Source organism: Vicugna pacos, chromosome 15 (assembly GCF_048564905.1).
Source record: "Vicugna pacos chromosome 15, VicPac4, whole genome shotgun sequence".
NCBI classification, from domain to species: Eukaryota; Metazoa; Chordata; class Mammalia; order Artiodactyla; family Camelidae; genus Vicugna; species Vicugna pacos.
This window is the reverse complement of record NC_133001.1, coordinates 30,676,333-30,702,247: the sequence shown is the minus strand read 5'-3', so window position 1 is coordinate 30,702,247 and position 25,915 is coordinate 30,676,333. Positions and strand designations below refer to the sequence as shown.

General features: G+C 46.7%; 1 protein-coding gene across 2 annotated transcripts in view; it reads right to left on the bottom strand.

The window, feature by feature from the left end:
* THADA (THADA armadillo repeat containing) overlaps window positions 1-25,915 on the bottom strand; it is a 285,411-nt gene that overhangs the window by 27,739 nt on the left and 231,757 nt on the right. For both annotated transcript variants that reach the window (XM_072937807.1, XM_072937808.1), the window contains exons 32-36: window positions 19,675-20,054; window positions 18,966-19,084; window positions 18,506-18,578; window positions 15,587-15,740; window positions 12,567-12,698 (exon numbers count right to left, since the gene is read on the bottom strand). In XM_072937807.1, coding sequence (XP_072793908.1) covers window positions 12,567-12,698; window positions 15,587-15,740; window positions 18,506-18,578; window positions 18,966-19,084; window positions 19,675-20,054 — 858 coding nt within the window. The remainder of the gene's footprint in view (window positions 1-12,566; window positions 12,699-15,586; window positions 15,741-18,505; window positions 18,579-18,965; window positions 19,085-19,674; window positions 20,055-25,915) is intronic.

Here is a 25,915-nt window from a genome sequence, read left to right as displayed (position 1 = left end):
AGCCAAGGTGGAAACAACGTCAGGAGATTCCTAGATCTATTCTGGTTGGAGGAAGCAAAGGGCAGGGAGGAGCCTGGGGAAGAACAGATGGCAAGAGGAAGGAGGGAGGGGCTGGAATTGGCTGGAGCAGAATTTGGGGAGGCCGGCACCTGGGAAGGCTTCTTGTGCCCATTCTTTGAGCTCTACAGCAACATGAACGTGACAACCATTTCCAGCAAACGGTGGTGTGTGACACAAACAAGGCTGCTTTGCTGGTATTGTTTTTACCTAAGTGCCACGCTGCACACACCTCCTGCAGGGACGGTGAAGAAGATGGGGGTCAGGAGAACTGTACACGTGGAGATGAAGGAAACTTTTGTCTGAAACTGGGACTTCTTCTAAGGGTTCTGATCCCTCATAGTATTTTCAGGGAGCCACCAGAAAAATATTTCTGCCAATTTCTCAGAGTCAAATCCAAAATACTTGGCTGGAATTCTGCTAATGGTTGGACACCCCATCCCCACCCCCCCATCCAGTCCCTCCCTGAAAGGCAGGGGTAGGGGTGGGGCGCTGCTGGGAGCAGTTCTGTCACTGCATCTGGATGGCCTCCTGGGTTTTGTGGGTGCAGAGCCAACATTTCTGAGTGTATATTTTAATACCACAGTTTCAAAATATAAAAATAGAGTGTGAAAAACAAAAACAGGGCTCACAATCAGAGCCTCCATCACCCTGCTGGTTAGAGAGGTCAGAGAAATAATAAAATGAGAGTAACCAAACTGAAGATTTGAAGAGTGCTCACGTGCCTTGGCAAGGAGAGTTCCAAGGCCAGACTTACACATGGCCTTTCCTAAGTGCTTAAGGCAGTTTAGCTCCCACTTGAGGTCTGTTATCACTCCTGTCCCCCCAGCGAGTTATTTATGAAGGAAGGTTTCCCGGCCAGCCTGCCAAGCAAGGCATCTTGAACAGGTTCTGGCTGAGGCAGGAGGAGCTGCAAGAAAGGCCTGCAAGGCTGTGTGGGTCGAGGTGCCACTCAGTTCTGTTTCTTCAAACGCACCCAGGCTGTAACTCAAAACCTGCAAACAACCTGAACCCCTTTCCAAACACACACCGAATCTTTTATGTCAGGTTCCATATATTTTCCTAACTCCCTTCCCCAGCTCAGCCCCACTCCACAGCAGAAATCAATTTGCTTAACAGAGTAGGTTCTGGGAGTTTTCCTCCTCAAAGCTCTCATTTGGAACAGATTAAGGAAGAGGGGAGGGCAGGAATCTGATTTTTCTTTTACTTTTGAAAAAAATTAACACACTTGCAACTTTGAAGCAGAACCACTATGTTCCATGACTGGCTTTTAAAAAGATGAAGACAATTTCATTTTCTGGTATAATAGGACCAGATTGCTTGGAGCCCCTGCCAACCCATTCCAGTCTAAAGGCCCAGCGCTGCCTCTCCGAGGACTCTTGGACTCGCTCCGGCTGAGCAGGACACTCCGACCCAAGGGGAGCTGCCCACCTCAAACCTCGTGTCCACATCCATCTCCATCAAAACCCCCCATGCTTCCGGACAGTATGTCAGCCTGACATGAGCTCCTCAAGGATTTTACAAGTCCAGCTTAGGGGTGAAGGAGGCTCCTGCCCTGAAAAAGCTCATGGTGTGGGTGGGACCATAACCAAGAAATAGTATAAGACCTTAACAGTATGTGACCATGAGAGAATACAAAGGCCTGGAAGGCTCTGCGGGAAAGGAGGGCCTGCGGCTGGACTGTGGAGGGCCAGGACCGCTCCTGCCGTCAGTGAGGACACAGCAGGCACGAGGCCGACACGGGCAACAGCAGAGAGGGAACGGGCAGGGTGCAAGTCCGGAGGTGACTTTGGGACTCTCTTCTCCATTTACCCATTCTTCAGTCTCTTCTAAGTGTGGTTTCCCCATTAAAGAGGTATCTTTCTAGAAAATTCTAGCTATGGGGAAATACAATTGTAAGGCTGGCAGTCTTGTTTCCGAATAAAGTTTGTTTGAAGTTCCTAAGAAATGTAATAGAGATAAGCAACTCAACTTATCAAGCCAGTGAGAAAATTTAGATTAAAATTCTTTTTGTTAATTATTGATGACCTCATTTTCTTATAAAACTGGCCAAGTAGAGTTGCTAAAAAAAAATAATTTGGATGCAAGCAAAGGGAGACCTGTTGCTTTTAGGTAGAATAACACCCGAGAGGGGAGACGCCCAACAGTTTAAGGCCGGAGGCTCTACCTTACTTAACGCGGTGTCCCTAGCTGTTAGGAAATGGCCAGAACTTTCCAGGAACTCAGTAATTAGCACCTGTATGAAAACAGAAAGATGGGGAACGGCGAGACGTGAAGGTCCTATCTCCCCAAATCAACTCCTCCCTCCTTCCACAGAAACACACTTTCTAACTGCACACACGTCACAGCCTCCTACGCTGAGCCACAGGCACACCACTCAGTCCTGGCCAATGAGACGCCCCTGCAAGTGGCGGACGGAACTCCCAGGTGGGCCTTTCCCTCCCGCCTCCTGCTCCCTGGACGGTGGATGTGGCAGTGGGAGCCAGAACTGCCCCCTCGGACCGTGAGAGGCATGGCGCCCAGTGCAAACGGCAGAGCACCAGGAAAGAAGGCGTGGGTCCCTGGCGGTCTGCCCACCACAGCAGTCCACTGAGCCTTCAGGTGAGGAGGGAGAAAGAAGCCCCTAATTTGCCTTGGCCACTTTTCATTTGGGTCTGTTACAGGTGCCAAATCTATACTCGGGCTAAAACGCCAGTTATTTCACGCTTGAAACCGTGAGAAAACACTTTAGAAAGTCAATTTCAAGATATGCCCCAAACTAAGATCCCTAATTGTACTCCAGTAACTTGAGTACTTCAGCTGGAGGTGGGGGAAGGGGAGAGGGAGACAGAATGTGCGTGCGTGCGTGTACGTGTGTGTGTGTGCGTGTGTGTGTGTGAGAGACAGAGGGAGACAGAGGCAGAGGAGGCAACCTGCTGTCAAGGCCAATGTTTGCTCAGATTCTCACCTGATGCTCTCCGCCTTTGCCCCTGTGGATGAGCCTCACGAGAAATCACTCTTGAAAAGCTGAGTTACTGAACTACAATGAGGAGTTCCTCATTTAGACATTGAAAGAGACAGACCTTCCTCATATGTCAGTGAACTGGCCAGAGTATGTCTCCTAAAATCCCACTCTCCTCCCAACACTCATCTACACATTACCAGCCAGACTGATTCTGTGTACTCTCTACAGAGAGCCACCCTGAAAAGGCAGACAGATTTATAACACAAAAACCTACACATTTATCTAAAGGTACACACCCTATGTGCTGAGATAAAAATACTCCAAGATGCCTTGTCACCAGCAGAGTCACCTCCCATTCTGTTCCGTCTACAGCAGCTCCTGCTCTGTGGATTCTTGTAATCAAAGCAGAGCAGTGGGAAGGAGGGAGCCCAGGCGATCACACTGAGAGACTGGAGAACAGACCTGGAGGGTTTTGTAGGCAGGACAAGGGCTTAACAGGTCTCTGTCATCAACCGTCACGTCTCCTGGGGTAACAGCAGGATGCTGAAGTATGAGGGGCTCCTACGGGGGGCCGGATGTGACTTCTCCACAGGACTATGTTGTGACCATCTGGGTTTGACAATCATTTGGTTGCTGGGGCTGGAGGAAGATCAGTCCTCTGGTGAGTCTGCAGATGAGTGAACTAGGTGGGAAGGGCCTGGGTCAGGGCCGATGACAGGTGTGGATGGAGGGAGTGCTCAGGACGGGCACTCTGAGTCTGGCCTGAAGCTGGGGATGCTGGTGGATGCTGCTGTCACCCTAACCAGCCCAGGGGTGAATGGGGATGGGGGCCCACCTCTAGTTATTCCTGACAAAGAAGTGACCGTAACTCTTGAAACTGGCTTAGGTTCAAAAAGGAAGACCGCTAGCACTAGTGCAGAGAGGAATCCTGCATCCTGACACCGCATCCCACCACAGCCCCATGGAAGAAAGTGGAGGCTCCTGAGGTCGGAAAGGAAAGCACAAAAGAGGCGAGTTGAGGCCATGGGCAGGAGAATGAGGATCAATGAAACCTCGCAGCCACATCAGGACCAGGCGCCCTGAACCCCAGACTGTGGGCTCATTGTCATCCGTGAGGCTGTCAACTTGGGCCCAGGGAGCCTGCTTTCAGGAGCAGCAACTGGGGAGGCAAAATGCTGCAAAGATGACCCTCATTTCCTCCAGAGGAGCCTGTTGTCTCTCTGAGGCTTAGTCACTGGGAGGCCGTGGAAACAGCCCCATCACCCTAGCAACCAGGCCCAGCCTGGGTACTCTGTGACAGTAGCCACCTGCTCCTGGGTTTAAGATGGGAGCATTAGTTTGTATCTGCTTCTGCACATCATGTGGGTCGGCGGCCGGTGACGCTGGCTGAGATGCAGGTGAACGTCAGGGGCTCAGGCTTCCTGGGGCAGCAACTGATAGGAAGGGCGATTCCTGCTCAGCTGCCTTCCTTCAGCAGCCATCGCCCCTTGCCCTCCACTTGGGCAATGCCAGAGGTCTTCTTGGGAGTGAGGACTGTAATTCCTAACCTCTTGTGCTTTCTCCTCCGGACCCCTACTGACAATACAGATGAATATCCAGATGGCCCTGGGAGAAGGCCCAGGGGGAGCAAGGCCGCGGAATCTCAAGGCTGACTGCAGGGTGTGGTTTTATTGCCGGGAGATGCCTGGTTTCACAGAACACTCTGTTCTTCCCCTGTGATGCTGGAGTTCCTCCAAGTCCTCGCTTCAAGGAATCTTCCATTTCCTCTGCCTTACCCCACAGAACCACTCTCCCCCTCGATGGGTTCTCTCTGACCCAGAAGTCTGGATTATTCTCAGTGGGCACTCTACCTTTCTCTCACTTTCTTTCTGTAAATTCAGGCTTGGGGAGCAGTAGGGAGAAGTGCTGTTCTGTCTCAAGGGGTCTGTGTTTTAGACCTCATTTCCCCGCTAATTATGTGACACCAGGGAAATCATTTACCTTCCCTGGCCTGCAGTTTCCACACCTGTAATTAGTCTAAAGCCCTCAGGTCGTGTGCTTCCCCTCCTCTGGGAAGGACTGAGAAATGGGGACACATTCAGCCTTCAAAGACCCTTCTGCCATCTCTGGCTGCAATCGCCCTGGCCGCTGCATGTCCCCAGGACAAGCTCTGTGTATCTGAGCTCCTGGGTTCCCAATCCATTTTCTTGGGTTATGATTCCGGTGTCTTCCTTTCAAACACAGCAGTGAGTTTAGAAGACCTCCAATGTCCCCTTTCTATTAACTCCCAGGTTCCAAACCTAGAGGCTGGCTTTAGACTCCTTTTCCTGTCTTAGAAGAGGTGCTAAAAGTGCCAAGCCTCTGTCACCGCAGGAACCTGAGCTCCAGTTCTGACTCGAGGCATATTTTCCATGGGACCTGGGGTCCATTACTTCCACTCTCTAAATTTTAGGTTATCCACATTTAAAATGGAGTTGACAGTACAATATCTCATGGAGTGGCTGTGAGCATCTAAAGAGGTAAAATGCTGCAGGAGCCTTCAGCGGGAAAGGTTCTCCTTCCCCTGACCCCACCCTTGCCTACAGAGTGGGGAAGAGACACCCAGATAAGGAACCCAGGAGGAGGGGGCCCCCATTCTCAGGGCTACGGCCACCAACCTTCACTTTCTAGATGGATCATTCAGCACTGATCCTAGTCCCCTGACCAGTGCTGAATGAATCCATCTAGAAGGTACAGAGAATGAAACCAACAGGGTAAAGTAACAGCAAATGATGGAAGGGCTACTGGGTGGCCAAGGTGTCTGTGGAGATGACACTGAAGCTGAGATGAAACTGACAAGAGAGGGACCGGGGAGACCAGTTCAAGCAGCAGCATAGCTAGTGCAGAGACCGGAGGCTGGAATGACTTTAGCGAGCTCCGGAACCCCAGAGAAGCTGGAGTGCTGGGGCTGAGACAGAGACAGGGAGGGGGTGTAGCAGATGAGGCTGGAGAGAGAGGCAGGGGTGAGGTCAGGGAGGGCTTTGCCTGTTACTTAGGAGTTGGGTTTTATTCTGAGAAAGAAGGGATGCCAAGGGAGAGTTCTGAGCAGGGGAGCAGCATCATCTGATCTCTTCCCTAAGAAGGGCCGTTTAATAGTCACAGGGACAATGAGTTGCAGGCAGACAGGAGCAGAGGCAGGAAGACCAGGCTGGAGGTTTTCAGAGAAGTCCAGATGAGAGATGAGGGCGGCTTGGACCAGCACATGAAACAAGCCTTGTGGACGGGCACTTTGTAAATATCTGTTGAATGAATGAATGAATCTGCCTGATGTCACCACTTTTCATCTTCTGCTTAAATAGTAAAAGAAAAAGCTGTGGTTTATCTAGGTAGGAGTGAGAGAGGAGTGAGAAAACAGTTTAAGATTTAAAAATAGGCACAAAGAAATGAGAGAGGTAAGTAAGTTTAGCTTGTTCCCAAGGGAATTTAGGTCAGGCCTAGGGGTGGGTATGAGGGTACATTCTAGCATGGTGGTCATTCTTCTCCAGAAAAAGGTACTTGGTACATACATATGAAATTACACTGATGGAGCTTAAAGGCTGTCTAAAATGGAGTCTGGGGCCAGATTCTCGTACCAGGACAGAAAAGACACTTTGGAGACAGGTTATCTGAGGAGATTAGGAAAGAAGCTATTGGAGAGCAGGGGGAGAAGGGAGGCCACACTCGGAGGATGTTTTTCCCAGGACCTAACCCTGTGAACTTGCAGGAATCAGGAAGAGCACGGGGCTGGGTGGGCAGGAGGACGTGTTGGGCAGCTCTAGAGGTGCTGGGGGTGGAACCATCTGTGGCTCAGCACCAAGTCCCACAGGCCTGGGGCTTTGCTGACTGGGAGGTCACTGTGGGGCCGCTGTGCAATGTCACAGTGACCCGACCTCCCTCACCTGCTTCCTCAAGGGCTGGGGCGTGTGAGGTGCGTTCACACTCTAACACTGGCTCCCGGGCTCTGTGTGGTGATGATGGGGCGTGTGTGTATGTGTGTGAGGGGTGGTGTGAGTGTGTGGGTGGCAGGGGGGGACACATTTTTGGGAAAATAGAGCAGTATTGTCTCTTTTCTTCTTCATTACCTTGCCCTGAGCTACAGGACTGTTCCGACTGGGCCCCACAATGCCACCTGCCTCCTGTCCCTTCTCTGACCTCTGAGTCTCAGTTTTTCTACATCCGCTCCCATGTCCACTCTCCCACCTCCCTGCTAAGGTCCATCGTTATTCCAGAGTCTCCACAGGTCCTCACGCGGAGCACAGGGTCTCCTGCAGGGTGTCCTGGTTTCCCCAGGCCCGCAGCCCCCGCAGCCCCCCGCTGGCTCCCTGGCCCCGCAGCCTGAGGCTCACACCTGAGAGGTAAGAGCCAGAAAGGGCCAAACGGTACAGCAGCGCTGCTCTCATCCCATGGCGCGTCACTCAGGAGAACAGCCTCTCCTGTTTGCCCCCTAGTCTGTTCTAGCACGGAGGGTCAGTCTGCCTGTTTTGGGGCTTTCCTGTTTCAGAGGGTACCCTAAGCTCCTTAGGGGCCTCAGGACTGATACGAGGTCTACGGTGGTGGAAGATCAGCCCGTCAACACCAATTGAGCACCCACTGTGTACCAATAGGAGACAGACTCTAAGCCCATGGGCTAGCTGGGAAGATAAAACTCAGTCAAGTATATGAAAGAGAAAATAATAAAAGAATAGAAAAATCAAGGGCTCTTTATAACCAAATGCTGCAGGGGCTCAGAGAAAGGGGAGACCCTGGAGGGCGGGGGCATTGCAGAGAAGGTGGGACTTAATGCGTCACCACGAAACATCTGTATTTGGCAGAATGAGCATTAGTTAGATAGGAGTTTTTGCGGCTGAGGGGCGTGGTGGGAGGGAGGGATCAGAACTCCTTGGGGCCAGAACTCCAAGGAGAAGAACCACTCATCGCTCACAAGTGTGAGGGCAAGTGTGCTTGCTTCTCTCTCCTGCTCTGTATGTCTCTTTCTTTCTTAAATTTTATGTTTTTTTCCATAAGAAAGTTTTTACCATAAAATGCCACAAAAATGTCAATTATAGCTTAAAAAAAAGTTTCTACCAAGAAGTCATCCTTTGTGAACTTAAATTCTGACAATGGGTTTAAGGTCTAGAGCGCCTTAAAATTCTTCGTTAACTGGATTCTCTTTCTTATCCTGCATCAACTAAAGCAACTGTTGGTATCAGAAACTTTATGAATCTTATACACAGAAACGGGGAAAGAGAGGAGGCCACCTGAATTAGGGGGCAAACCCTGGCTGAAGCTGGACGAGGAAGGATGGAGGGAGAGCTGGCACTGGAGAGGGCAAGGAGCCCGAGGAGGGGGCTTCGGAAGGCCAGCCCCCTGCCTGACCCCTCAACCGGCTACTCCAGGTCGCAGAGTCCTCACCTCTTCAGGGTGAGCATGTGGGGTTCCATCCGTGGGCCTCCAGCTCTAGCCATCCCTGTGGGAACTCTGGGGTCTGTGCCACCTGTCCTGTGGTCCTGGAGTCCTCAAGTCTGCAGCCAGGGTATCAAGTTAGACCCAGCAAAGACCCCATATAAGAGACAAAAGATTCTACAGAAAAGAAAGGCTACAGAATAACCCTGAATTGTTGAATTCTAGCCATCTTCTAGATTTGGGGGGGTGTGGTGGTTAAAGCTGTTCTTTCATCCTCTATCTCCTCCTAAAGGGGCTTGTACCTCTGCTGCTTCCACCCAGAACTCCGTCTGCCTCCCTCAAGAATCACACAAATTTAGTGATTAAAATTTAAATACTGTCCAGCTTGGTTTTTGCCTCACATGGAAGCCCTTGTTCAAATGAACTCTGATATGTGAGTGTGTGAGACAGACAGACAGGAGTGAGCTGCTCGGGCAGAAGCAGGAAGCAAGCCCAGGGAAGCGGGAGCAGCCAAGTTGATGGCCTCGAGTGTCTCCTGCTCTGGAAACCACAGCTCTTTCCGAGCATTTCAAGGCTTGAAGTCAAGTCAGAGCAGGGACAGAAGAAAGGTGGAGCCCCACCTGGAGTCCAGCCCATACACTTTCTCTTCCCAGCTGTGAATTTCAAGCCCCACCTCTTGAGTCTTAGATGTGCCATTTCCTCTGTTCCTCTCGGCGTGCCCGTGACTGGTGTGTGTGAGGGGCTGGGTAAGGGGTGGGGAGGGTCTCGATGCTGTGGCTTCCTTAAGTCATACTTCAAAGCTGAGGGAGCCTCAGGGGGTGCTCAGAGGGTAGTTCATAGGCTCTGAGTTCCACCTCCCAGGTGACCACGTGCGGTGAGGCACATGTGGGAGGACAGCAGAAGAACTCAGCAGGCAGAGAAGGTCAAGAGCAAATCCATCCTCATGAGGGCTACCTAACACTGAGTTATTTCCTCCAGGCCTCCCAGAACCATCAACTAATTCACACCACAAATCTCTGCTGAAAGTCAGCTGTGTGCAAAGTGACTGGTTTCATGCTGGCTTCTTCTTCGATGTTCTCTAGCCAGTGCCACTGGCACCAACAGCTGGCCGGATGGAGGAGGGCCGGGGCTCCCAGGGGCACTGGGCAGCGTGCTGGAAAGGGCGGGAATGAGCGGACAGTTCACTCTGTTCCTCCAGCAGATAAAGGTCCCCTTTGCCCTCTCACTTTCCGTTGCTGATCTCTCCAAGGCCTAAAGAATACTCTGTCCCAGATCACGGTGACTTGTGGCCTCCAAGTGCCTTTCCCGATTCCTGGTAGTTTCACTTCCTGGAACGCGATAGCCCCACCACTATGTCAGTGCCAGAGGCAAGTCCAGGTGCTTCCCCTGGATGTCTCACAGGTTTGCAACCTTGAAGTCATCTCCACTTTCCCTTCTCTCCCACCTCCCACAAGCACATGCACCCAGATCCTCTTAGCTCTGCCCCCATGCTCTCTCCAGCCTGTCACCGCTGATGGCAGCTCAGGGGGACGCGCCTCCAGCCCTGATCCATCTCACACATTGCCATCAGAAAGCCCTCCTCCAACCCACGCTCCAGGCAGTATTACTCCCCATTTGAAACCAACTCCAGCCTCCCTTCACCTACAGGAGGGGGTCCTTGGCTTGGCATTCAAACCATCCCAAGTGTGGCTGCTCCTGCCTTTCTAGCTCTGTCTCCTGCTCTGCTCCTCTGGCCTCAGCCTGTGTTCTGGCCACACAAATCAACTTGCTGCTCCCCAGTCAGCTCTTGAGTTGCCCCCAACTATGCATTTGGCTTCAGCTTTTCCTTCTGCGTCCCAGCACTCTTATTTGTGTGCTGTTTATCCCTTCCTTTGGGCCAGCTCCACTCTCGGGAACCTCCCTACACCTCACAGTCAAAATGCAACTCCAACTTCCACATCCCCAGCAGGCTGTTAGTATGACTACAAAGCTTGTTCTGTCCACATCCAGCCCTCATTTACAGGATGGGATCTCAGAGGCAAGGTGTTCTCACGTTTTATTTCTTTCTTAGAGGAAGAGTAAGAATTAATTTAACAATATTTAGACTTCTCAAAGAAGATATTCAATATTAACATAATTTAATAATATTATTTTACTGTGGCACTTATTAAAACCACTGATTTGAGGACAAAATTAATGATGTATTTTCAAAGTATTCAAGACTCAGTAGTAATAATGAACTTGGAACACCCAAGTGCAAACCATTAGTAGGGTATTCTGCAAAACTCCTGTGTGCTGGAGGAATGTGGAAACTTGCCATCAACTGCTTGATATCCTTGCAAGATGTCAAAACAAGATAATATTGATCTGATCAATCAGCTGGCTCAACTTCTGACTAAAGTGAAAAATCAGGAGTGATGCTCAGTCCTCAGCTACTTTTCAGTCTAAGGCAGAAGGATGTGCATTTTTTGCTTGAGAAAATCCCGCTGTATTACGGAGGCTCTGTCTCCGAGTTGCTATCAGGCAGAACAGAGAACATGCAGGGACACGTTGACCCAGTGTCCCCACACAGTGACACCATGCTGCTGAGATTCCTAAATCTGAGGAATGTAGCTTGGGTTTGGTTTTTCGGATGCAAAAATTCACTCAGAATGAGTTTAAGGCGGGGGCAGGATGCTTTCATATAATTTAGGGCAAAGGAGTCACACTGGGGCCGAATGGTCTATCAATACACATTATGTTAGTCTTTTCTAGTCGCAGAATGGATTTTTTTAAAAAACCATTTTATTTTGAAATAATTTTAAACACACAGAAAAGATGCAAGTTTACCACCTCCCTATCTGTCTTTACTATTTATATGTGCACATAGTCTTATTTTTTTCTGAACCATTTGAGAGTAATTTGGAGGTGGTGTACCTCTTTCTCTCTTAATACTTCGGTTGTGTATTTCCTAAGAATAAAAATACCCTCTTACGAGACCACAGTACTGTTATCAAATTCAGGAAATTTTATATTGATTTTAACCTACAGACAATATTCAGTAGTTATTCTAATCATCTCCTGTATGGCTTTTCACCCTTCCAGTACAGGTTCTGGTCCAGGGTAACATTTAGCTGTTATAGAATTCTTGTTTTTTTCCACACCTCAAATCCTCAGTTATAGACCAAGATGGGGACTACAAAGATAGGTAAGTGGCCTTTTACATTAATTATTCCCTCAGAGGCTTTCACATATGGAACTTTACACGCACGCACAAGGCACTCAGTATATAATGATTGATTTCAATTTCTTGAAAAGAAATTCAAACCAGAAGGAGAGAGAATATGTTAATATAGTTTTACTATAAATTAACCTGGAAAAATTCTGAAACAGATAAAAGCAGTAGGGCAAAAACTTTATAGATTAGAAGGGAAGAGGTCCACTTATGAATTCCATCATGAAATGATCTTTCCCATTTTTGGTGGAGAGGGTCCTGTAGAAATCTAGTGAGTATTAGAGTTCACTAAATGTATACTGAGCCCTCACTGGATGCTGTGTGTGCTGTGTGTGCTGTGTGTGTCTCTCTAAGGAAAATGCACAATCAGAAAAAAGGAATGAATCACTAATGGCAGAATTTGGGGTATCAGGAACTTTGACAGCTTGGGACAGGGGTGGGGAGAAGGCTGCTTGCACATCACTTGCAGAACTACTTGTCTAGGCTGCTCCTCTTTCCACACCCCTCCTCTCTGGGTTAACTTCACCACCAAACAGGGAGCCAAGGCACAAACAAACTCACCTGTTTCTGACACGTGTAGAAACTCATGGAGGAAACACAAATATGGCTCTATGATTCCTGGATTATGTAACTATGTAGATAATCAAGACCTGGCCTGATTTTAAAAGGATGACGCTGTAACTAACATCAGGCACTGTTTATTAGATTTCTATCTTCGAAAACAATTTTTATCTATGATGTCCTAGAGCAGGGGTCAATGAACTGTGACTTGCAGATCAAATCTGGGCAGCTGCCTGCTTTTGTAAATAAAGTTTTATTGGAACACAGTCATGTCCACTTATTTACCTATTGTTTAAAATGGCAGAGCTGAGACAGACACTGAATGGCTAACGAGGCCTAAAACATTCACTCTCCAGCCCTTTACTGTAAAAGTGTGCCAACCCCTGTCCAAGAGCAATAAGGCACCGAAAAAAGAATTTATGAACGAGGTACCTGTTGACTGGCAGATGTTTTCTTGAGACAAGGCGGTCATGACAGTTTCTGTGGCTGCATGTCTGATGACTTGCTCCTCACTCTGCAGGAGGGTGAGGACACACTTCCAGAGAGCAAGTGTATCCTGCAGTCCTATGAAGGTCAAGAGGAATTCGAATTACCTAGGATGCAATTTACAAGCAGGAAGAGATACAGATTCAAATCCAGGATTTAATGAGCAACGACTATTCCTTTTTTTGTGGATATTACAAGAAAGGGAGACCTGCGAGTCAGATAAAGGCTGGAGAGAGAGTGCCCAAGGGGGCAGGTTTGGAAACATCTTTTTGAAAGGGAAAGGCTTCTGGAGGCAACGAGCTGCAGGCAGTACCCCCAGAAGGTGTGGCCTCGCTGACTAAGGCCCAGCTGTCCACAATGACTCATGCTTCTCAGGAATGAAACTTTACGCATCAAGAGTGCTTTGGGGAAACCAACCCAGTGTTGTTCTGAGTGAGTGTTTGAGCTTATAAGTTCTGAAAGCCAAGTTTCAATCAAGATCATGCATTATGGCGGGGAGGCAAGAATTGAAAAAAAGCAAAGGTCCACAATAAAGGTGCCAGCCTGTCCACGTCCACATGGGGCCACTATCTGATGGCCATTACCCCGGGCAGGGACCCTGGCCAGTCCCTGTGCTTGGTGCTGCTGGGGATGACTGAACAGGAACAGTGTCTGCCCTGAGCAACTGAGAGGGACATCAAGGACACCTCACACAACTCAAGCAGAAGGCAGGGCCGGAAATGCGTGGCTGTGACCTGCCGCAGGGAAAGGTCCCTGGGGATGGTTTAACGGAGGCCGACTGCATGAGGGAGGTGAGAGGTGGGCAGGGCCTCAAAGGAAGGACACATGCTGTCTGGGTGCAATGGGTCACCGTGGAAGACCCCCACTCATCGCCCCTAGCCTTTCGATGGGGAACCAACCCTGTCCTGGGAACTCTCCTCAGCCTCCCTCTCCCTCATCTGTCCACGGAGAGCCTGCTATCAGAGACAGCAACACTTCAGTCATACCAAGAACACCAGTGGCTCCCTCTAGGGTTTGTTCTCTCTTGTCTGTTATAAATCTGGCTTTAAATTTTACTCAGACTTTCAGAACATCTCCATTCTAATTACTCTCTAGGGCTTAATATTTTCCTTTCTTAATAGTTTCTGATAACCCTAAGGTCCTCAGTCTTCCCTCTTTAGTCCATTTCAATTTTTCTTTTCCTCTAAATGATTTTGTTCTGTCCTTGACTTATCCCCACGCACTTTCATGTCCTTTGCCTCTCAGTCCTGTACCCACTGCTCCTGAAGGCCATCAGCTGCCACCAACCTCCTTCCTCACTGCCTGTGATGCTCTAACCAGCTCCAGCAATTAATGATGAGCCAATGGTTTTTGCCCAGGACTCAGTTTCTCTCAGGAATTCCACGTTATTCTACACAGATGTGCCTGATATGAGCTTGGGTTAGAGCAGCCAAAGTCACCCAGAAAATGTGCTGCAAAATGACATTACCCTCCCTGGAGAGGCTTCACCAAAGTTTATAAACCTTTGCTCTTATTCCTCTGGGTCCAAGATCAAATCACAATTGTAGCAGGTCCCCTTTCAGCCCTCTTTGGGTGTGGGAAAAAAGTGCCTGGCAGTCACTTAGAAGAAAGATTTAAAAGGATATCAAAGACAACAGCAGAGAGATCCAGGGACTGTCTCATGACTGTCTTCATTGGTCTGACCCCCGATAACACTAAAATTTTGAGTCTTACCATCTAAAAAAGCAGTTATTTCCCTTATTCTGTAAATCCTTTCTCCACAACTACACGGCAAGCTCCTTGGATGTAGGGACCACGGTTTATTCTCCAAGGCCAGGCAAACAGAGAACAAAACCAGAATTCTGGTGATGGATGGAAGAGAGTCCCAGCCCATAACATGGGGAGATAAGATGGCAGGAGAGGGCAGGGTGAGGACATGGCTTTGGGTCCTGGGTTTTCCTTCTATTGAACTCTATGCTTGAAACAAAACACTACAATTAAAAAAAAACATTTTTTAAGTTAAAACAAAACAAAATAAGACAAAAACCCCTATGCATTTTCAGTTCCTTCGGATTTCCTAAAGCTTGGTTTTCTCAAACACCATTGATACAATGCTCTTTCCTAATCATTACTCTTGAAGGACAGGGGGTGGCAGTGAGGAAAGAGACATGCAGGTGGAGAATTTGGCTGGATCTGTACATCCATTTGATTTCAAAATAGCTCTACCTTTGTTTCCCAAAGATGCCTTGAACTTAAAGCTAATTTCAGTGAAAGGAATCTGCAGTCTTTCCAGTCACTTAAGTGGGAAGCCTGGAAGTCATCCTTGAAGGTTCCTTTATATGAACCTCAACACCAGGTCCTGTTAATTCTACTTCCTAAGTGCCTTTGAGCCTGGCCTTTCTTCTTCCTCAAGGCCATGTCTTCACACTGACCCACTGATTTCTCCCCAAGACCACTGCAGTAGGCTTCCTGGAAGAGGTGATGGTTAGACCAAGTCTTGGAAGACAAACATAAGTCAGTCAAGCAGCAGTTTGTTTAGAGAACTGTTCCCTGCTGATGATGCATGGGGAGTGGTAGCTGATGAGGAAGGACAAGAGGGTGGGGCACAGAAGAGGAAGAAGGGCCTTATGAGTCATGCTAAGGAGAGCTGAGATTTTATCCTGATGGCAATGGCAACACACTCAAAGGCTTTAAGCAGTGGAGGGAAATGCTCAGATCTGTAATTCAGAAAGACCACAGAGAGGCTTTTGGAAGCATATGGAGAATGGCTCGGGGCACAAGCCTGAAAGAAAAGAGGCCAGTTAAGAGGCTGTTGGTGAAAAGTGATTAGAGTAGGAACTGAGAGGGTGAAACTATCTTTGGAAGATGAAAAGCTTTGGTGTGCCCTGTCATCTTTCATCTTCCCTTCTTTTTTAACCTAGAGCATCTATATTCACGCTTTCAATGCATTTGGTGGAATGGACATACCCTCGGCTCAGCACACTTACCAAGAATGGGACAGGGGTGGGTGAGGAAAAATGGTGCGGTGCTGGTGAGAACTTCAGCGGTGGCCAGCCTGGACTCCTTGGGAAGATGATCTCCACAGGAAGTGACGACCAACTGAGCCCACTGCTTCAGGGTGGGGGCCACCAAGTCCCTGGTCTAAAAACATAAAACGTACATACAGCAGTTCAGAAGATGCAATCGTGGGCAGTCATGGAACTAGGGATGAGTTGCACATACCACACTGGATCCGCACGTTCGCTCCTCGTGCAGGAGGAAGGAACGACGGTTTATTAGTTGCTTTTCCATCCCAACTAGGGAGAAATAAACAAGCCCAGGGGAGAAAATCTGACTTGTTTTTCAGCGATACGGAGTCACTATAACTAGAGAGCAAGTTCCTTGAGTCTTTTCTGAGGTAAATCATGTTATCACAACACTGGTGTATTTGATAGCTTCAGTAAAGACAAAACTTTTGGGGAAAGACTATGCAGCAAATAATAGCTGTTGTCCCTGATAACCAGATATTCCTTCTATCTTTAGTAACAAAATGCTGGATTTTTGCCTGTGCATGTGGGCACTCAGCTAAAGACTACATTTCCCAGGCTCCCTTGCATTTGGGAGTAACTTGTGATTAAGTTCTGACCAATGGGATGCCATTAAAAGTGGTATCCGTGGCTCTTTCAGGTCATGCCTGAGGAAATAGGTGTGACTTTCACTTCCTGGGTTTCTCCTTCCTGCTAGTTGAACAAGGACAAAATGATGGGAGCTGGAGCAACCATCTGGGATGATAAGATGGAAGCTATGTTGAGGACAGCAGAACAACAAGGCAAAAGGGCTTGGGGGCCCAACACTGTCAAGCCGCTATCTGCTCTGGACTGCTTCTACCTCGTTTAAGCCGCAGTATTTATGTGTTTCCATTACAACACTTAAACCAGTATCTTAACTAACATTATTGTTTAAACAAAGCCCTATTGTTTTTTAACAGGAACAGCTTTATTGAGATATAATTCACATACCATATAATTTCACCCACTTAAATACATAATTCAATGATTTTTTTCGTATATTCACAGATACGTGTATACTACCAACACCACAGTCAATTTTAAAATAGTTATCATCCCCATCCAGTCGGCTCCCCCTCCCCCAGCCCTAAACCATTAATCTCCTTTCTGCCTTTAAGAATTTGTCTATTCTGTACATTTCATTTAAATTGAACCATACAATAGGCAGTCTTTTGTGACTGGCTTCTTTTACTTAGCATGTTTTCAAGGGTAATCCATGCTGTAGGCTGTATCATACTTCACTAGTTTTAATGGCTAAATAATATTCCATTCTTGAGATATACCATATTTTGTTTGCCTGTTCATCAACTGATGGACATTTGGGTTGTTTCCATCTTTTAAACTCTGTGTTTTTGTTTTGTTTTGGACTTTTTCTAGAAAGGGGATTACTGTTCCAAATATATTTTACTTCCCTTATTAACTGAGCCTCTTTAGATGTTCAGAATGAGACTATTGACTCTTCTGATCATAGATGGGCATCTGTGGAACTAAAGTGATCAGCATCTTAGATCTTGAGGGAGCTGCTGACTTCTAAGGCATAAAAAACCCCAGGTTTTCCTGGGAACGTCTTTTATGTGTCTCTCTGCAGTTTTATTAATTTTTCTCTCCTGGAAAAACTCAATTTTCTTCAAATATCACTTCATTCAAGTACCAAGCAGCGCCTTTAAGGTGCACATGACAACTGGTTAAAAACAGCTTTAGATAAGAACGAGTCTTCCGGCAGACATGTTAGGCTGCCCTGTGACTACTTTCTCAGGCTTGTTTTTTCCTCCTCTGAGCTGTAGTTTTTTAGCAAATCCTCTTCCTTCCTACAGACTCTCCTCCTGCCCTCCCCAAAACACATACATGACTTTTTTATTTGTTTGTTTTTATCTCATTGTGACCACCTGCTTGGGCCCCCTGGCCTGCCTCTGAATGACAGACCCAAGGAAGCTGTGTATCTGCTTAATTCTCATCCTCGGATTGTCTCTCCGCCCAGCCCCAGGCTCTCTGAGCTTAACAGTCTCCTCTGTGAAGTCCTCCTCAGCTCTGTAAACACACCCTCCCTCCTCTGGATTCCCACGTGATCTGACGCTCCTTTTCTCTCATTAAACTGTCCCCCACCCCTGTTTGGTTCATCATCGTATCTCTAGTACCTCTTTCAGTGCTGCTTCAGCGAAAGGAATCGGAATCCACAATGTTATGATGCCAGTGTCTGTGACAGGGTGGTGATGTGTAACCAAGATCTTCAGGTAATTTAATTGGGGTACTGACTGCCTTTTACTTATAGTAATTCTCTGATGGTGGCCCCTTTCTCATATGCCTTAAGTATGCACGGTTGTGTCTTAAGGCATCTTCCCAGGCAGCTATGATGACTTTAGTTCCACCTCACCCCGAAAGACATGTAAGGCAGGTGGGGCACATCTGGGTCTCTATGCAGAGCCACCTGGGCCATGTTTGGGGGCGATATTTAAGCCTTAGTGATATATTTTCACACTTAGTTGACTAGGATGCAATCCTAGTGACTTGCTCACTCCCTCTTTAAATAAAGAGTCTAGCTAGAAAAATAGGAAAAAACAAGGAGTTTAGGCATAGGTATATGTATGTATGTGGGGTAGGGGGAGGGGAAGAAGGTTGTGCCACCCTCTTGGACTCTAACCAGATGTGCCAGAAACAAGAGAAAAGAAATGCCAAAGACAGGGCTCAGAAAATTCTTTCCAAGTTATACCCAAAGTGAAAAATCAACACGAACAATACTTTTGAAGAAGCTACGCACACACAGGCCACAGGGATACTGCCAGTGGGATGGTTCTCTTTTACTGACAACCTTCCAGGGAAATCAGAGCACTGAAACCCCAGAACAGAGGGAATCAGTCTCACCTCCTCACACATCTGCATGTGGTAGGCGATCACTTTGGAGGCAAGTCTCAGAGCTTCACTTTGAATTTCAGACCTAGAAAAGTCAGCCAAACAACACACAAAAGATAAAATTACCCTGAAACTAATATAATATTGTAAGTCAATTACACTTCAATAAATAAATATGAAAAAATGAAGTCAAACATTTTATATACAGATGGTTTTGGCAGATAGTCTGTAATCCACACGGGTGGAAATCTCTGCCTCGGGGCTGTACAAACACCTCCAGAAGCAATTACCTTTTGGTTATGAATGGGAAACTCTGACATCACTCTATTGCTTGGGCTTAGAACATAGGCTGAGACTTAAGAGAAATACTGGACCTGGTCCTTAGGCCAGGACTGTGCTCAAGTTCATTACATAACTGACTGACAGGATCATGTGTTGTACCGAGTTTGCACAGGAAACACTGGGGGCAAACCTTTCATTGGAAGCAATATCCATCGTCCAGATCAAGAACTCCTTTGGGGTTAGATGGACACAGTGCTCTGTCTGAGGAAGCCACTCACTGGGGTCCATGCAATGGAGAATTCTCAGTATCTGTGTGCGTCAGATCAATGGAAAACAAACAAGCAAACATTTCAGGAAAAAGTTTCCAGAATCTATAAAATAATCACGTGTATTGATAAGAGAGTCTATCTTTTGAAAAGCTCCCACTGAGTTCTTTCTTCCTCCTTAATACCTTTGGGAGACCCAGACAGGTGGAGTAGAGGTGCGCTGGGAGCAGAGTCTACACGCCCAGCTTCCTAGGTCAGTGCCCTTTCCTTTTGATCATGCTTTCCAGGTGACCATCTGCCCCCAAAGAGCCACACCATCAAAGACTACCCTCTGGCCCATTCTACAGCTATTTTCAATGCTCTGTCTCCTTGGGCACTGAGTGGCTTACTCTCTCAATCTCTGTCATCAATACCATTATCATCAAACACTTTCTTCAGCACCCTTTTACACGTGAAGCCACGCCAAGTGCCACACAAGAGAGTCCTTGCCCTCAAGATGCTGAATCTCCTTCTTATTGCTCCTGGAAACACCAGATCCAACGCTGTCTCAGGAGCTTATCTCTCTAGTGGGCTCACCAAAGCATGTGGGGAGTGGAAAGGGACGGTCAGGATACCATACACCGTAGACTTCACCTTGCAGAGGCATTCCGGGTGGTTTTCCTTCATAACCAACGTCAAGAATGTCCCTCCCATATTCCGCAGCAAGGGCAGCAGTCTCTTCTCTCCTAATCCAGAGGCTGTTGCCGAGAACCTTTCCAACAGGGCTTCCAGCGTCAGCAGGCGGACTTCAGGGAAGGAAGACTCTAAAAGCTGAGAGAAGGAGACTGGAACGTCCCTAGTCTGCTCTCCAGCCTGGGTGGCCACGGCCCACACAGCAGCGATGGCCAGTTTGGTGAGGCTCTGGAGGTACTGGGGCAGGCCTGGTGCTGTGAAGGTATATGGGAATCCCGTTATCAGCTCTGATCCTGAGATGATCCTTCTGACTTCCTCCCAGAGGCCAAGATGCTCCAGAACTAAAAAGCAAGAAAAGCAAAGAGAAAGAGGTAATCATTTAACTCATGGTTCCACAAAAGGACATGGGGGAACATGCAAGGCTCAGGATACCCTGGGTGGGACTATCCCATGTCCTTCCTGAGTAGGTATCATATGAACCATGTAACAAGTGACTAGCCCACAAAGATTCAGACTTTTGGCTCAGAAGTACTTTCTATTTAGGTAATTCATAATTTTTCCCTTAGGGTGACAAAAGGCACTCCTATCAGAAGATGTGCTCCTAGCACCCCTCCCTAACACTTCATAAACATAAACTCAGTGACCTCTTGAATCCTCAAGCCTCAAAGTTGGGCAGGGTAAAAGAACATCTATTCCAAACTTCCTTCAGGGGCTCAGATCCTCTCTCTGGTACCTCTTCTCAGAGGCTCTTGGTTGACCTGCACCGTGACTTGGAGCTGACAAGACAGACTATTTCATTATTAGCAGATCTAACTGTCACAAAGTTCTTTTTGGAGTTTTCACTAAGTGGCCCAATTCTACATTTTGAGGTTCCCTATGAGCCCTTTAGGCATTTTTTAAAAATTGAAGTATAGTCAATTACAATGTGTCAATTTCTGGTGTACAGCTTTAGGCATTTGAATTACAGCTATTATACCCCCTCTCCTCTAGATGAAATACCCTACTTCCATCAACTATTCCCCAGATGATGGGGTTCACCCTCTCTCACTATTCTAAGCTGCATTCCTTTGGACATGCCTCACCCCCTCTTCAGGCATGGCCCCACAGAATGGAACATGACTCTCCCTCGTGGTCTGGCCAGCAGGACTGTTACTTTCCCTGTTCTGACACGAGGTTCCTGGAGTTGCATCACACCATTGACTCATGTGGAGCATAAAGTCAACGGAAACCACAGGCCTTTCTTTTTTTACACGGTCTACTGATGGTGGTGAGTCATCCATCTCCCACCTTGTACTCAGGACTTAGATTAAGACTCCTTTTCTTTGTTCGTTTTAAACCCCAGCATATCCCTGTTCAGTTTTATCTCCCTGTTAAGTCTTATGGTCTGCCTTTTGCTGACATCTTTTTGCATTCTCAGTTCTAATAAAAATCTTGCCTGCTTACTATGAGCTGGGTGCTAAGTAAAATAAGAACATTGCCTTTAAGGAGTTTATAGTCTAGTTTGAGAAAGAGAAATGAATGACCAAGTGACTCTGTTAAAGTGGTGGAAATGATCATCTGAGTTTTAAAGGGGAAGAGAGGAGAGAGTATGTTGGACCACCAAAGGCAGAGCAAAGGTTTGAAGGCATAAAACAGAAAGGACCACGTGGGGAACTACAGGCAGTCTGACCTCAGCACAGAATTCAAGGTGGGGAACAGCAGGAGATGAGGCCAGAGAAGCACTGTTTCTGGGACATGGAGAACCTCCTAGGCCATGCACAGGAGCTTGGACATTCTTCTGCAGGCAAGGGGATGCCACTCAGGGGTTATTTTAAGAACAGTGAACATGTTCACTGACGTGTTCTTACTGCCAAGGGAATTAGAGGCAGGAATTAGAGGAATATTAGAGGCAGGGAGACCAGCTGAACAACCACTGCAGTAGTCTAAGAGAGAGATGATGAGGGTGATGAGGACCTAAAGTCAGGAAGAGGCAGGAATAAGATGCATTGGAGAAGCACTGAAGGAATAAAACCGGCAGCACTGGGGGACTGACTACGGCAGGCGTCCTGGGTACCTTGCATTAAAAAGGAATTTCATAGACTCACGGACATGGAAAACAAACTACTGCTACCAAAGCGGGAAGAGGGGTAGGGATAAATTAGGAGTTTGGTATTAACATAGACACATTACTATAAAACAGATAAACAGCAAGGACCTACTGTATAGTACAGGGAATTATATTCATTTTCTTGTAAAACCTATAATGGAAAAGAATCTGAAAACATATGTATAAATATATATGTAGGTATATGTATAACTGAATCGTGTTGCTGGTCACCTGAAACTAACATTGTAAATCAACCACACTTCAATCAAAAATAAAATTAAAAAAAGGAATTTCATTTGTTTGGCGAGGAGTCAGAAACATGGCTCAGAGATCTATCTAGGCCATTCTGGATAATTTTTGGATGAACCTAGCTATCTGAAGGAGAGGTATCCCAGGCAGAGTGTCTAGTCCACTGGACTCAAGAGCTGGGTACCCAGATCCACTTGCTTCCTTTAGGACCTTGAAGAAGGATGATATTATCAAGAAGCCTGAGATCGAAGGCACAACCCCAAAGAAGGGGACCACGGGGGACATGCTCAGGAAGGGCTCCTGTGGGACCTCTTAGCCTGCACTGCCTGCAGAGTTCTGTATAATCCCGTAAGTATGCACTGAGCATATAGTAGGTACTTTGGGAGACACAGAGATTCACAGCTGAGAAGAAAAATTACCTGTTGTCAAAGGGCTTTAAACTAATGGGAGGATAAAGACAACTACTAAAATTGCAAAATGCTTAGTGCCCTAAAATCACTAGTGAGAAAAGCTGACAACTGTTGAGTATTTATGTGCCAGACACTATAGAATATTATATATCCATTATTTAATGCTATGAATAATACTTTATTTTTATTTTTTATTGTAAGTATAGTCAGTTTACAACGCTGTGTTAATTTCTGGTATACAGCATAGCAATTCAGTTTTATTTGTCTTCACTATAGGCTATTACACGGTACTGAACACAGTTCCTTGTGATATACAGTAAAACCTTGTTTATATTATATATAATAGTATCTGCAAAGCCCAAATTCCTATTTTATCCCCCCCCCCTTTTCCCCTGGTGACTGTAAGTTTGTCTTCTATGTTGTGAGTCTTTTTCTGTCTTGTAAATAAGTTTATTTTTTTAGATTCCACATATAATTGATATCATATGGTATTTTTTCTTTCTATTTCTGGCTTACTTCACTTAACATGACAATCTCCAGGTCCATCCATGTTGCTGCAAATGACAAATAATTACTTTTAGAATTGATGCTTGCTGAGTATTAGCACGTCAACAAGTACTCACTCACTTAATGAAGTAGGCACTGTTATTATTCACATTTTGCAGATAAGGAAACAGAAAGGTTAAGTTACTTGCCCAAGGACCCATAAGAAATAGGAGGCAAGGAGAATACAAAAGCTGTAAGAATGACCAAAATGAATGCAATGTGCACCTATTTTCTATTGGAAGAAAGAAGTGGGGGAAAAGGGTAGAGGGCATTCAGGAGGGAATAAAATTTAAGATGTGTGCTAAGACTGCTCAGAGGGAGAGGAAAGGGCAAATGCTCCGTGGAGTTGGGAGAGAGTAGACAAAGACAGACCTGGGAATAAGTTCACTGAATTATTGTGTCAACAGAGGTGCAGCAGGGGAGGTTAAGTCAGAGCCACAAGCTAGGAAGCTATCAGATGACATCCATTTAGGCACTTTCTCCAAACTGTTGCTTAGCAAAAATATTCTCTGTTGTGCAGCGAGATCCAATGAAGTGTCCTAGAGTTTCTCAAACTTGAGTGAGCATCAGAAACACCTGGAAGGCTTGTTAAACCACAGAGTGATGCCTGGGCCTCACCCCCAAAGTTTCTGATTCAGAAAGGGTATGTGTGTGAGTGTGTGTGGTGTGTGTGTGTGTGGTGTGTGTGTGTGGTGTGTGTGTGTGTGTGGTGTGTGTGTGTGTGTGTGTGTGGTGTGTGTGTGGTGTGAGTGTGTGTGGTGTGTGTGTGTGTGGTGTGTGTGTGTGGTGTGTGTGTGTGTGTGTGTGGTGTGTGTGTGTGTGGTGTGTGTGTGTGTGTGTGTGGTGTGTGTGTGTGTGTGTGTGTGTGTATGTGTGTCCCCATCCTGGAGTCTTAAGACACCAACAGGTAATTCTGCTATGGCTAAGACCGCTTAGGCTACAGCTTTCATAGGGCTTCAGAGGGTTTACGGGTGGGTAGGGAGGGGCTGCCGTTCCAAAGGGCACAGCTGACTCCAGCCCAGTACTTCACCAGAGAAAATTCACTGGACCCCGTTTTCTCTTACCAATAAAAGCACCAAAGGAGGGGAAATCCCCAAGAATTCCAAAGAATAAAAAGGCCCCTAGCAGGCAGGCCTTTGATGCTGGCTCACTATTTACAGGTTCTGTTCTAGGTCTCGGGTGTAGCAGTGATTTGGAAAGACCAGGCCCCACTCTCATGGCGTTCCTGTTCAGGTGGGGACCGCAGAACACCCTCCCCACCAGGGCCAGAGGGAGGGCGTCTCCGGGTGGGATAGGAGGTTGGCGTTAGAAATGCCCAACCCTTTAATAAAAGCAGCAGCAGAGACTAAAAAAGACTCATTACTTTCCTCTCTAGCACAGCGGTTTCTCAGCCCAGGAGGTACATTAAATTTATCTGGAGAGCTTTAGAAAAACACTCATGTCAGGGGGACACTTGACCACATCTCTGGGGCGAGCCTGGTTTCAGAGTGACCCGGGTGATGATAGTGCGCAGCTGGGGTTGATGGCTACCGTTTTACGGCCTCTGCACCACACAGCGGGTAGAGTTCATCAAATGGTTTCACAACCAGAATTTCTCCTGAGTGAAGCACTGTTTTGTGTCCTGCCCTACCAAATGTATTTCAAAGTCTAGATCAACACGGACCACCTATCTCCATTTCTGTGAGCGCCTGTTGCCCGCAGGACACAAAAAACTGAAGTCAGTTCTTTGATAGCAATCAGTTCTTCTTCAAGCTGAGGTCTGGCAACCCTTTTCTCTAGAAGATAACTTTTTTACTTGCAATTTCAATTTTGATTGCTTTGGGTTGCCTCCTTTCTATCTATCTTGGAAAGGCAAGTTTCCAGTGAAAGAATCAAGCCCCTCCCCTTTAATGACTCCATCTTATTTTTCATTAATTAGATGATTTTTTGCAAACTTTTGTTAACTGGGAGTTTTTTTTTTTTCAGCCCTCCTTGTCTGGAACATCTTTGGATTTTTCTCAACAGTGTAGTCATTTTAGTCACCCAAGTATGTGTGACTGATTCTAAACATCCAATTTGATTTCATTTTTGAGATTAACTTTTTTTTTCTTCCTCTTTAGAGCAAACATTTTGTAGCCTTCAGAGGAAGAGCTTAATGGCTGGGCTCACTCGGAAGGACAATACCTCCTGCCGTGCTATGTCCTGGGTGAATGGAGAAATAATTCCCAAGCTTAGAATTCAAGTACCAATCAAATATCAAAAAGAATGTGACAGACTGGTATCAGTTGCCAACATTTTATTTTGTAAAGAAAGGATGTTTAAAAAAAAAACCTACCATATCTGTTATCATTTCAAGAAAGATGGCTATTGAACACCAAAAAAGTAGAAAATTCATAGTGTCATCATTAAGGACAATTCTTTAAAGAAATGTGGATTTAAGAAAAATTTGCTACAGTGTCATTTTGCAGTAGTTTTATTGTGAAAATGTCACCAGGGAGCAGCAATAGGGAACTGCAGCTTTGAAGAAGCTGATGGAAGCTTCCTGAGGTTGATCCATTTGGAGGGTGTGACTACCTGAGATTTCCTAGAGAGGAACAGAGGGACTTTGCTGAGTCCCCCAGGACACCAAGCAGAGCACAGTGGCCCATTCACACCATTCCCTCTGGGAGTCTCAGATGCGTTATTTTAGCAGTTTTGGTTCTTTGGCGAGTTGCAGGTTTCAGTGTTATGTCTGCAACCTGAACAGTGATTGCTTAAATTAACTGGATGTCAAAGCTGCCACTCCCTAACCAACCAAGGTAGGGCACTAACATCACCCCCAGCTGCTGAAAGAGGATTTAGAAGCAGCATTACCTTGAGCAAGGATTCCCTGATTCTGGTTTTTTTTTTTTGGGAAGTCTGTCTCCTCCTCAGAGAAGAAGCATATCTCCAA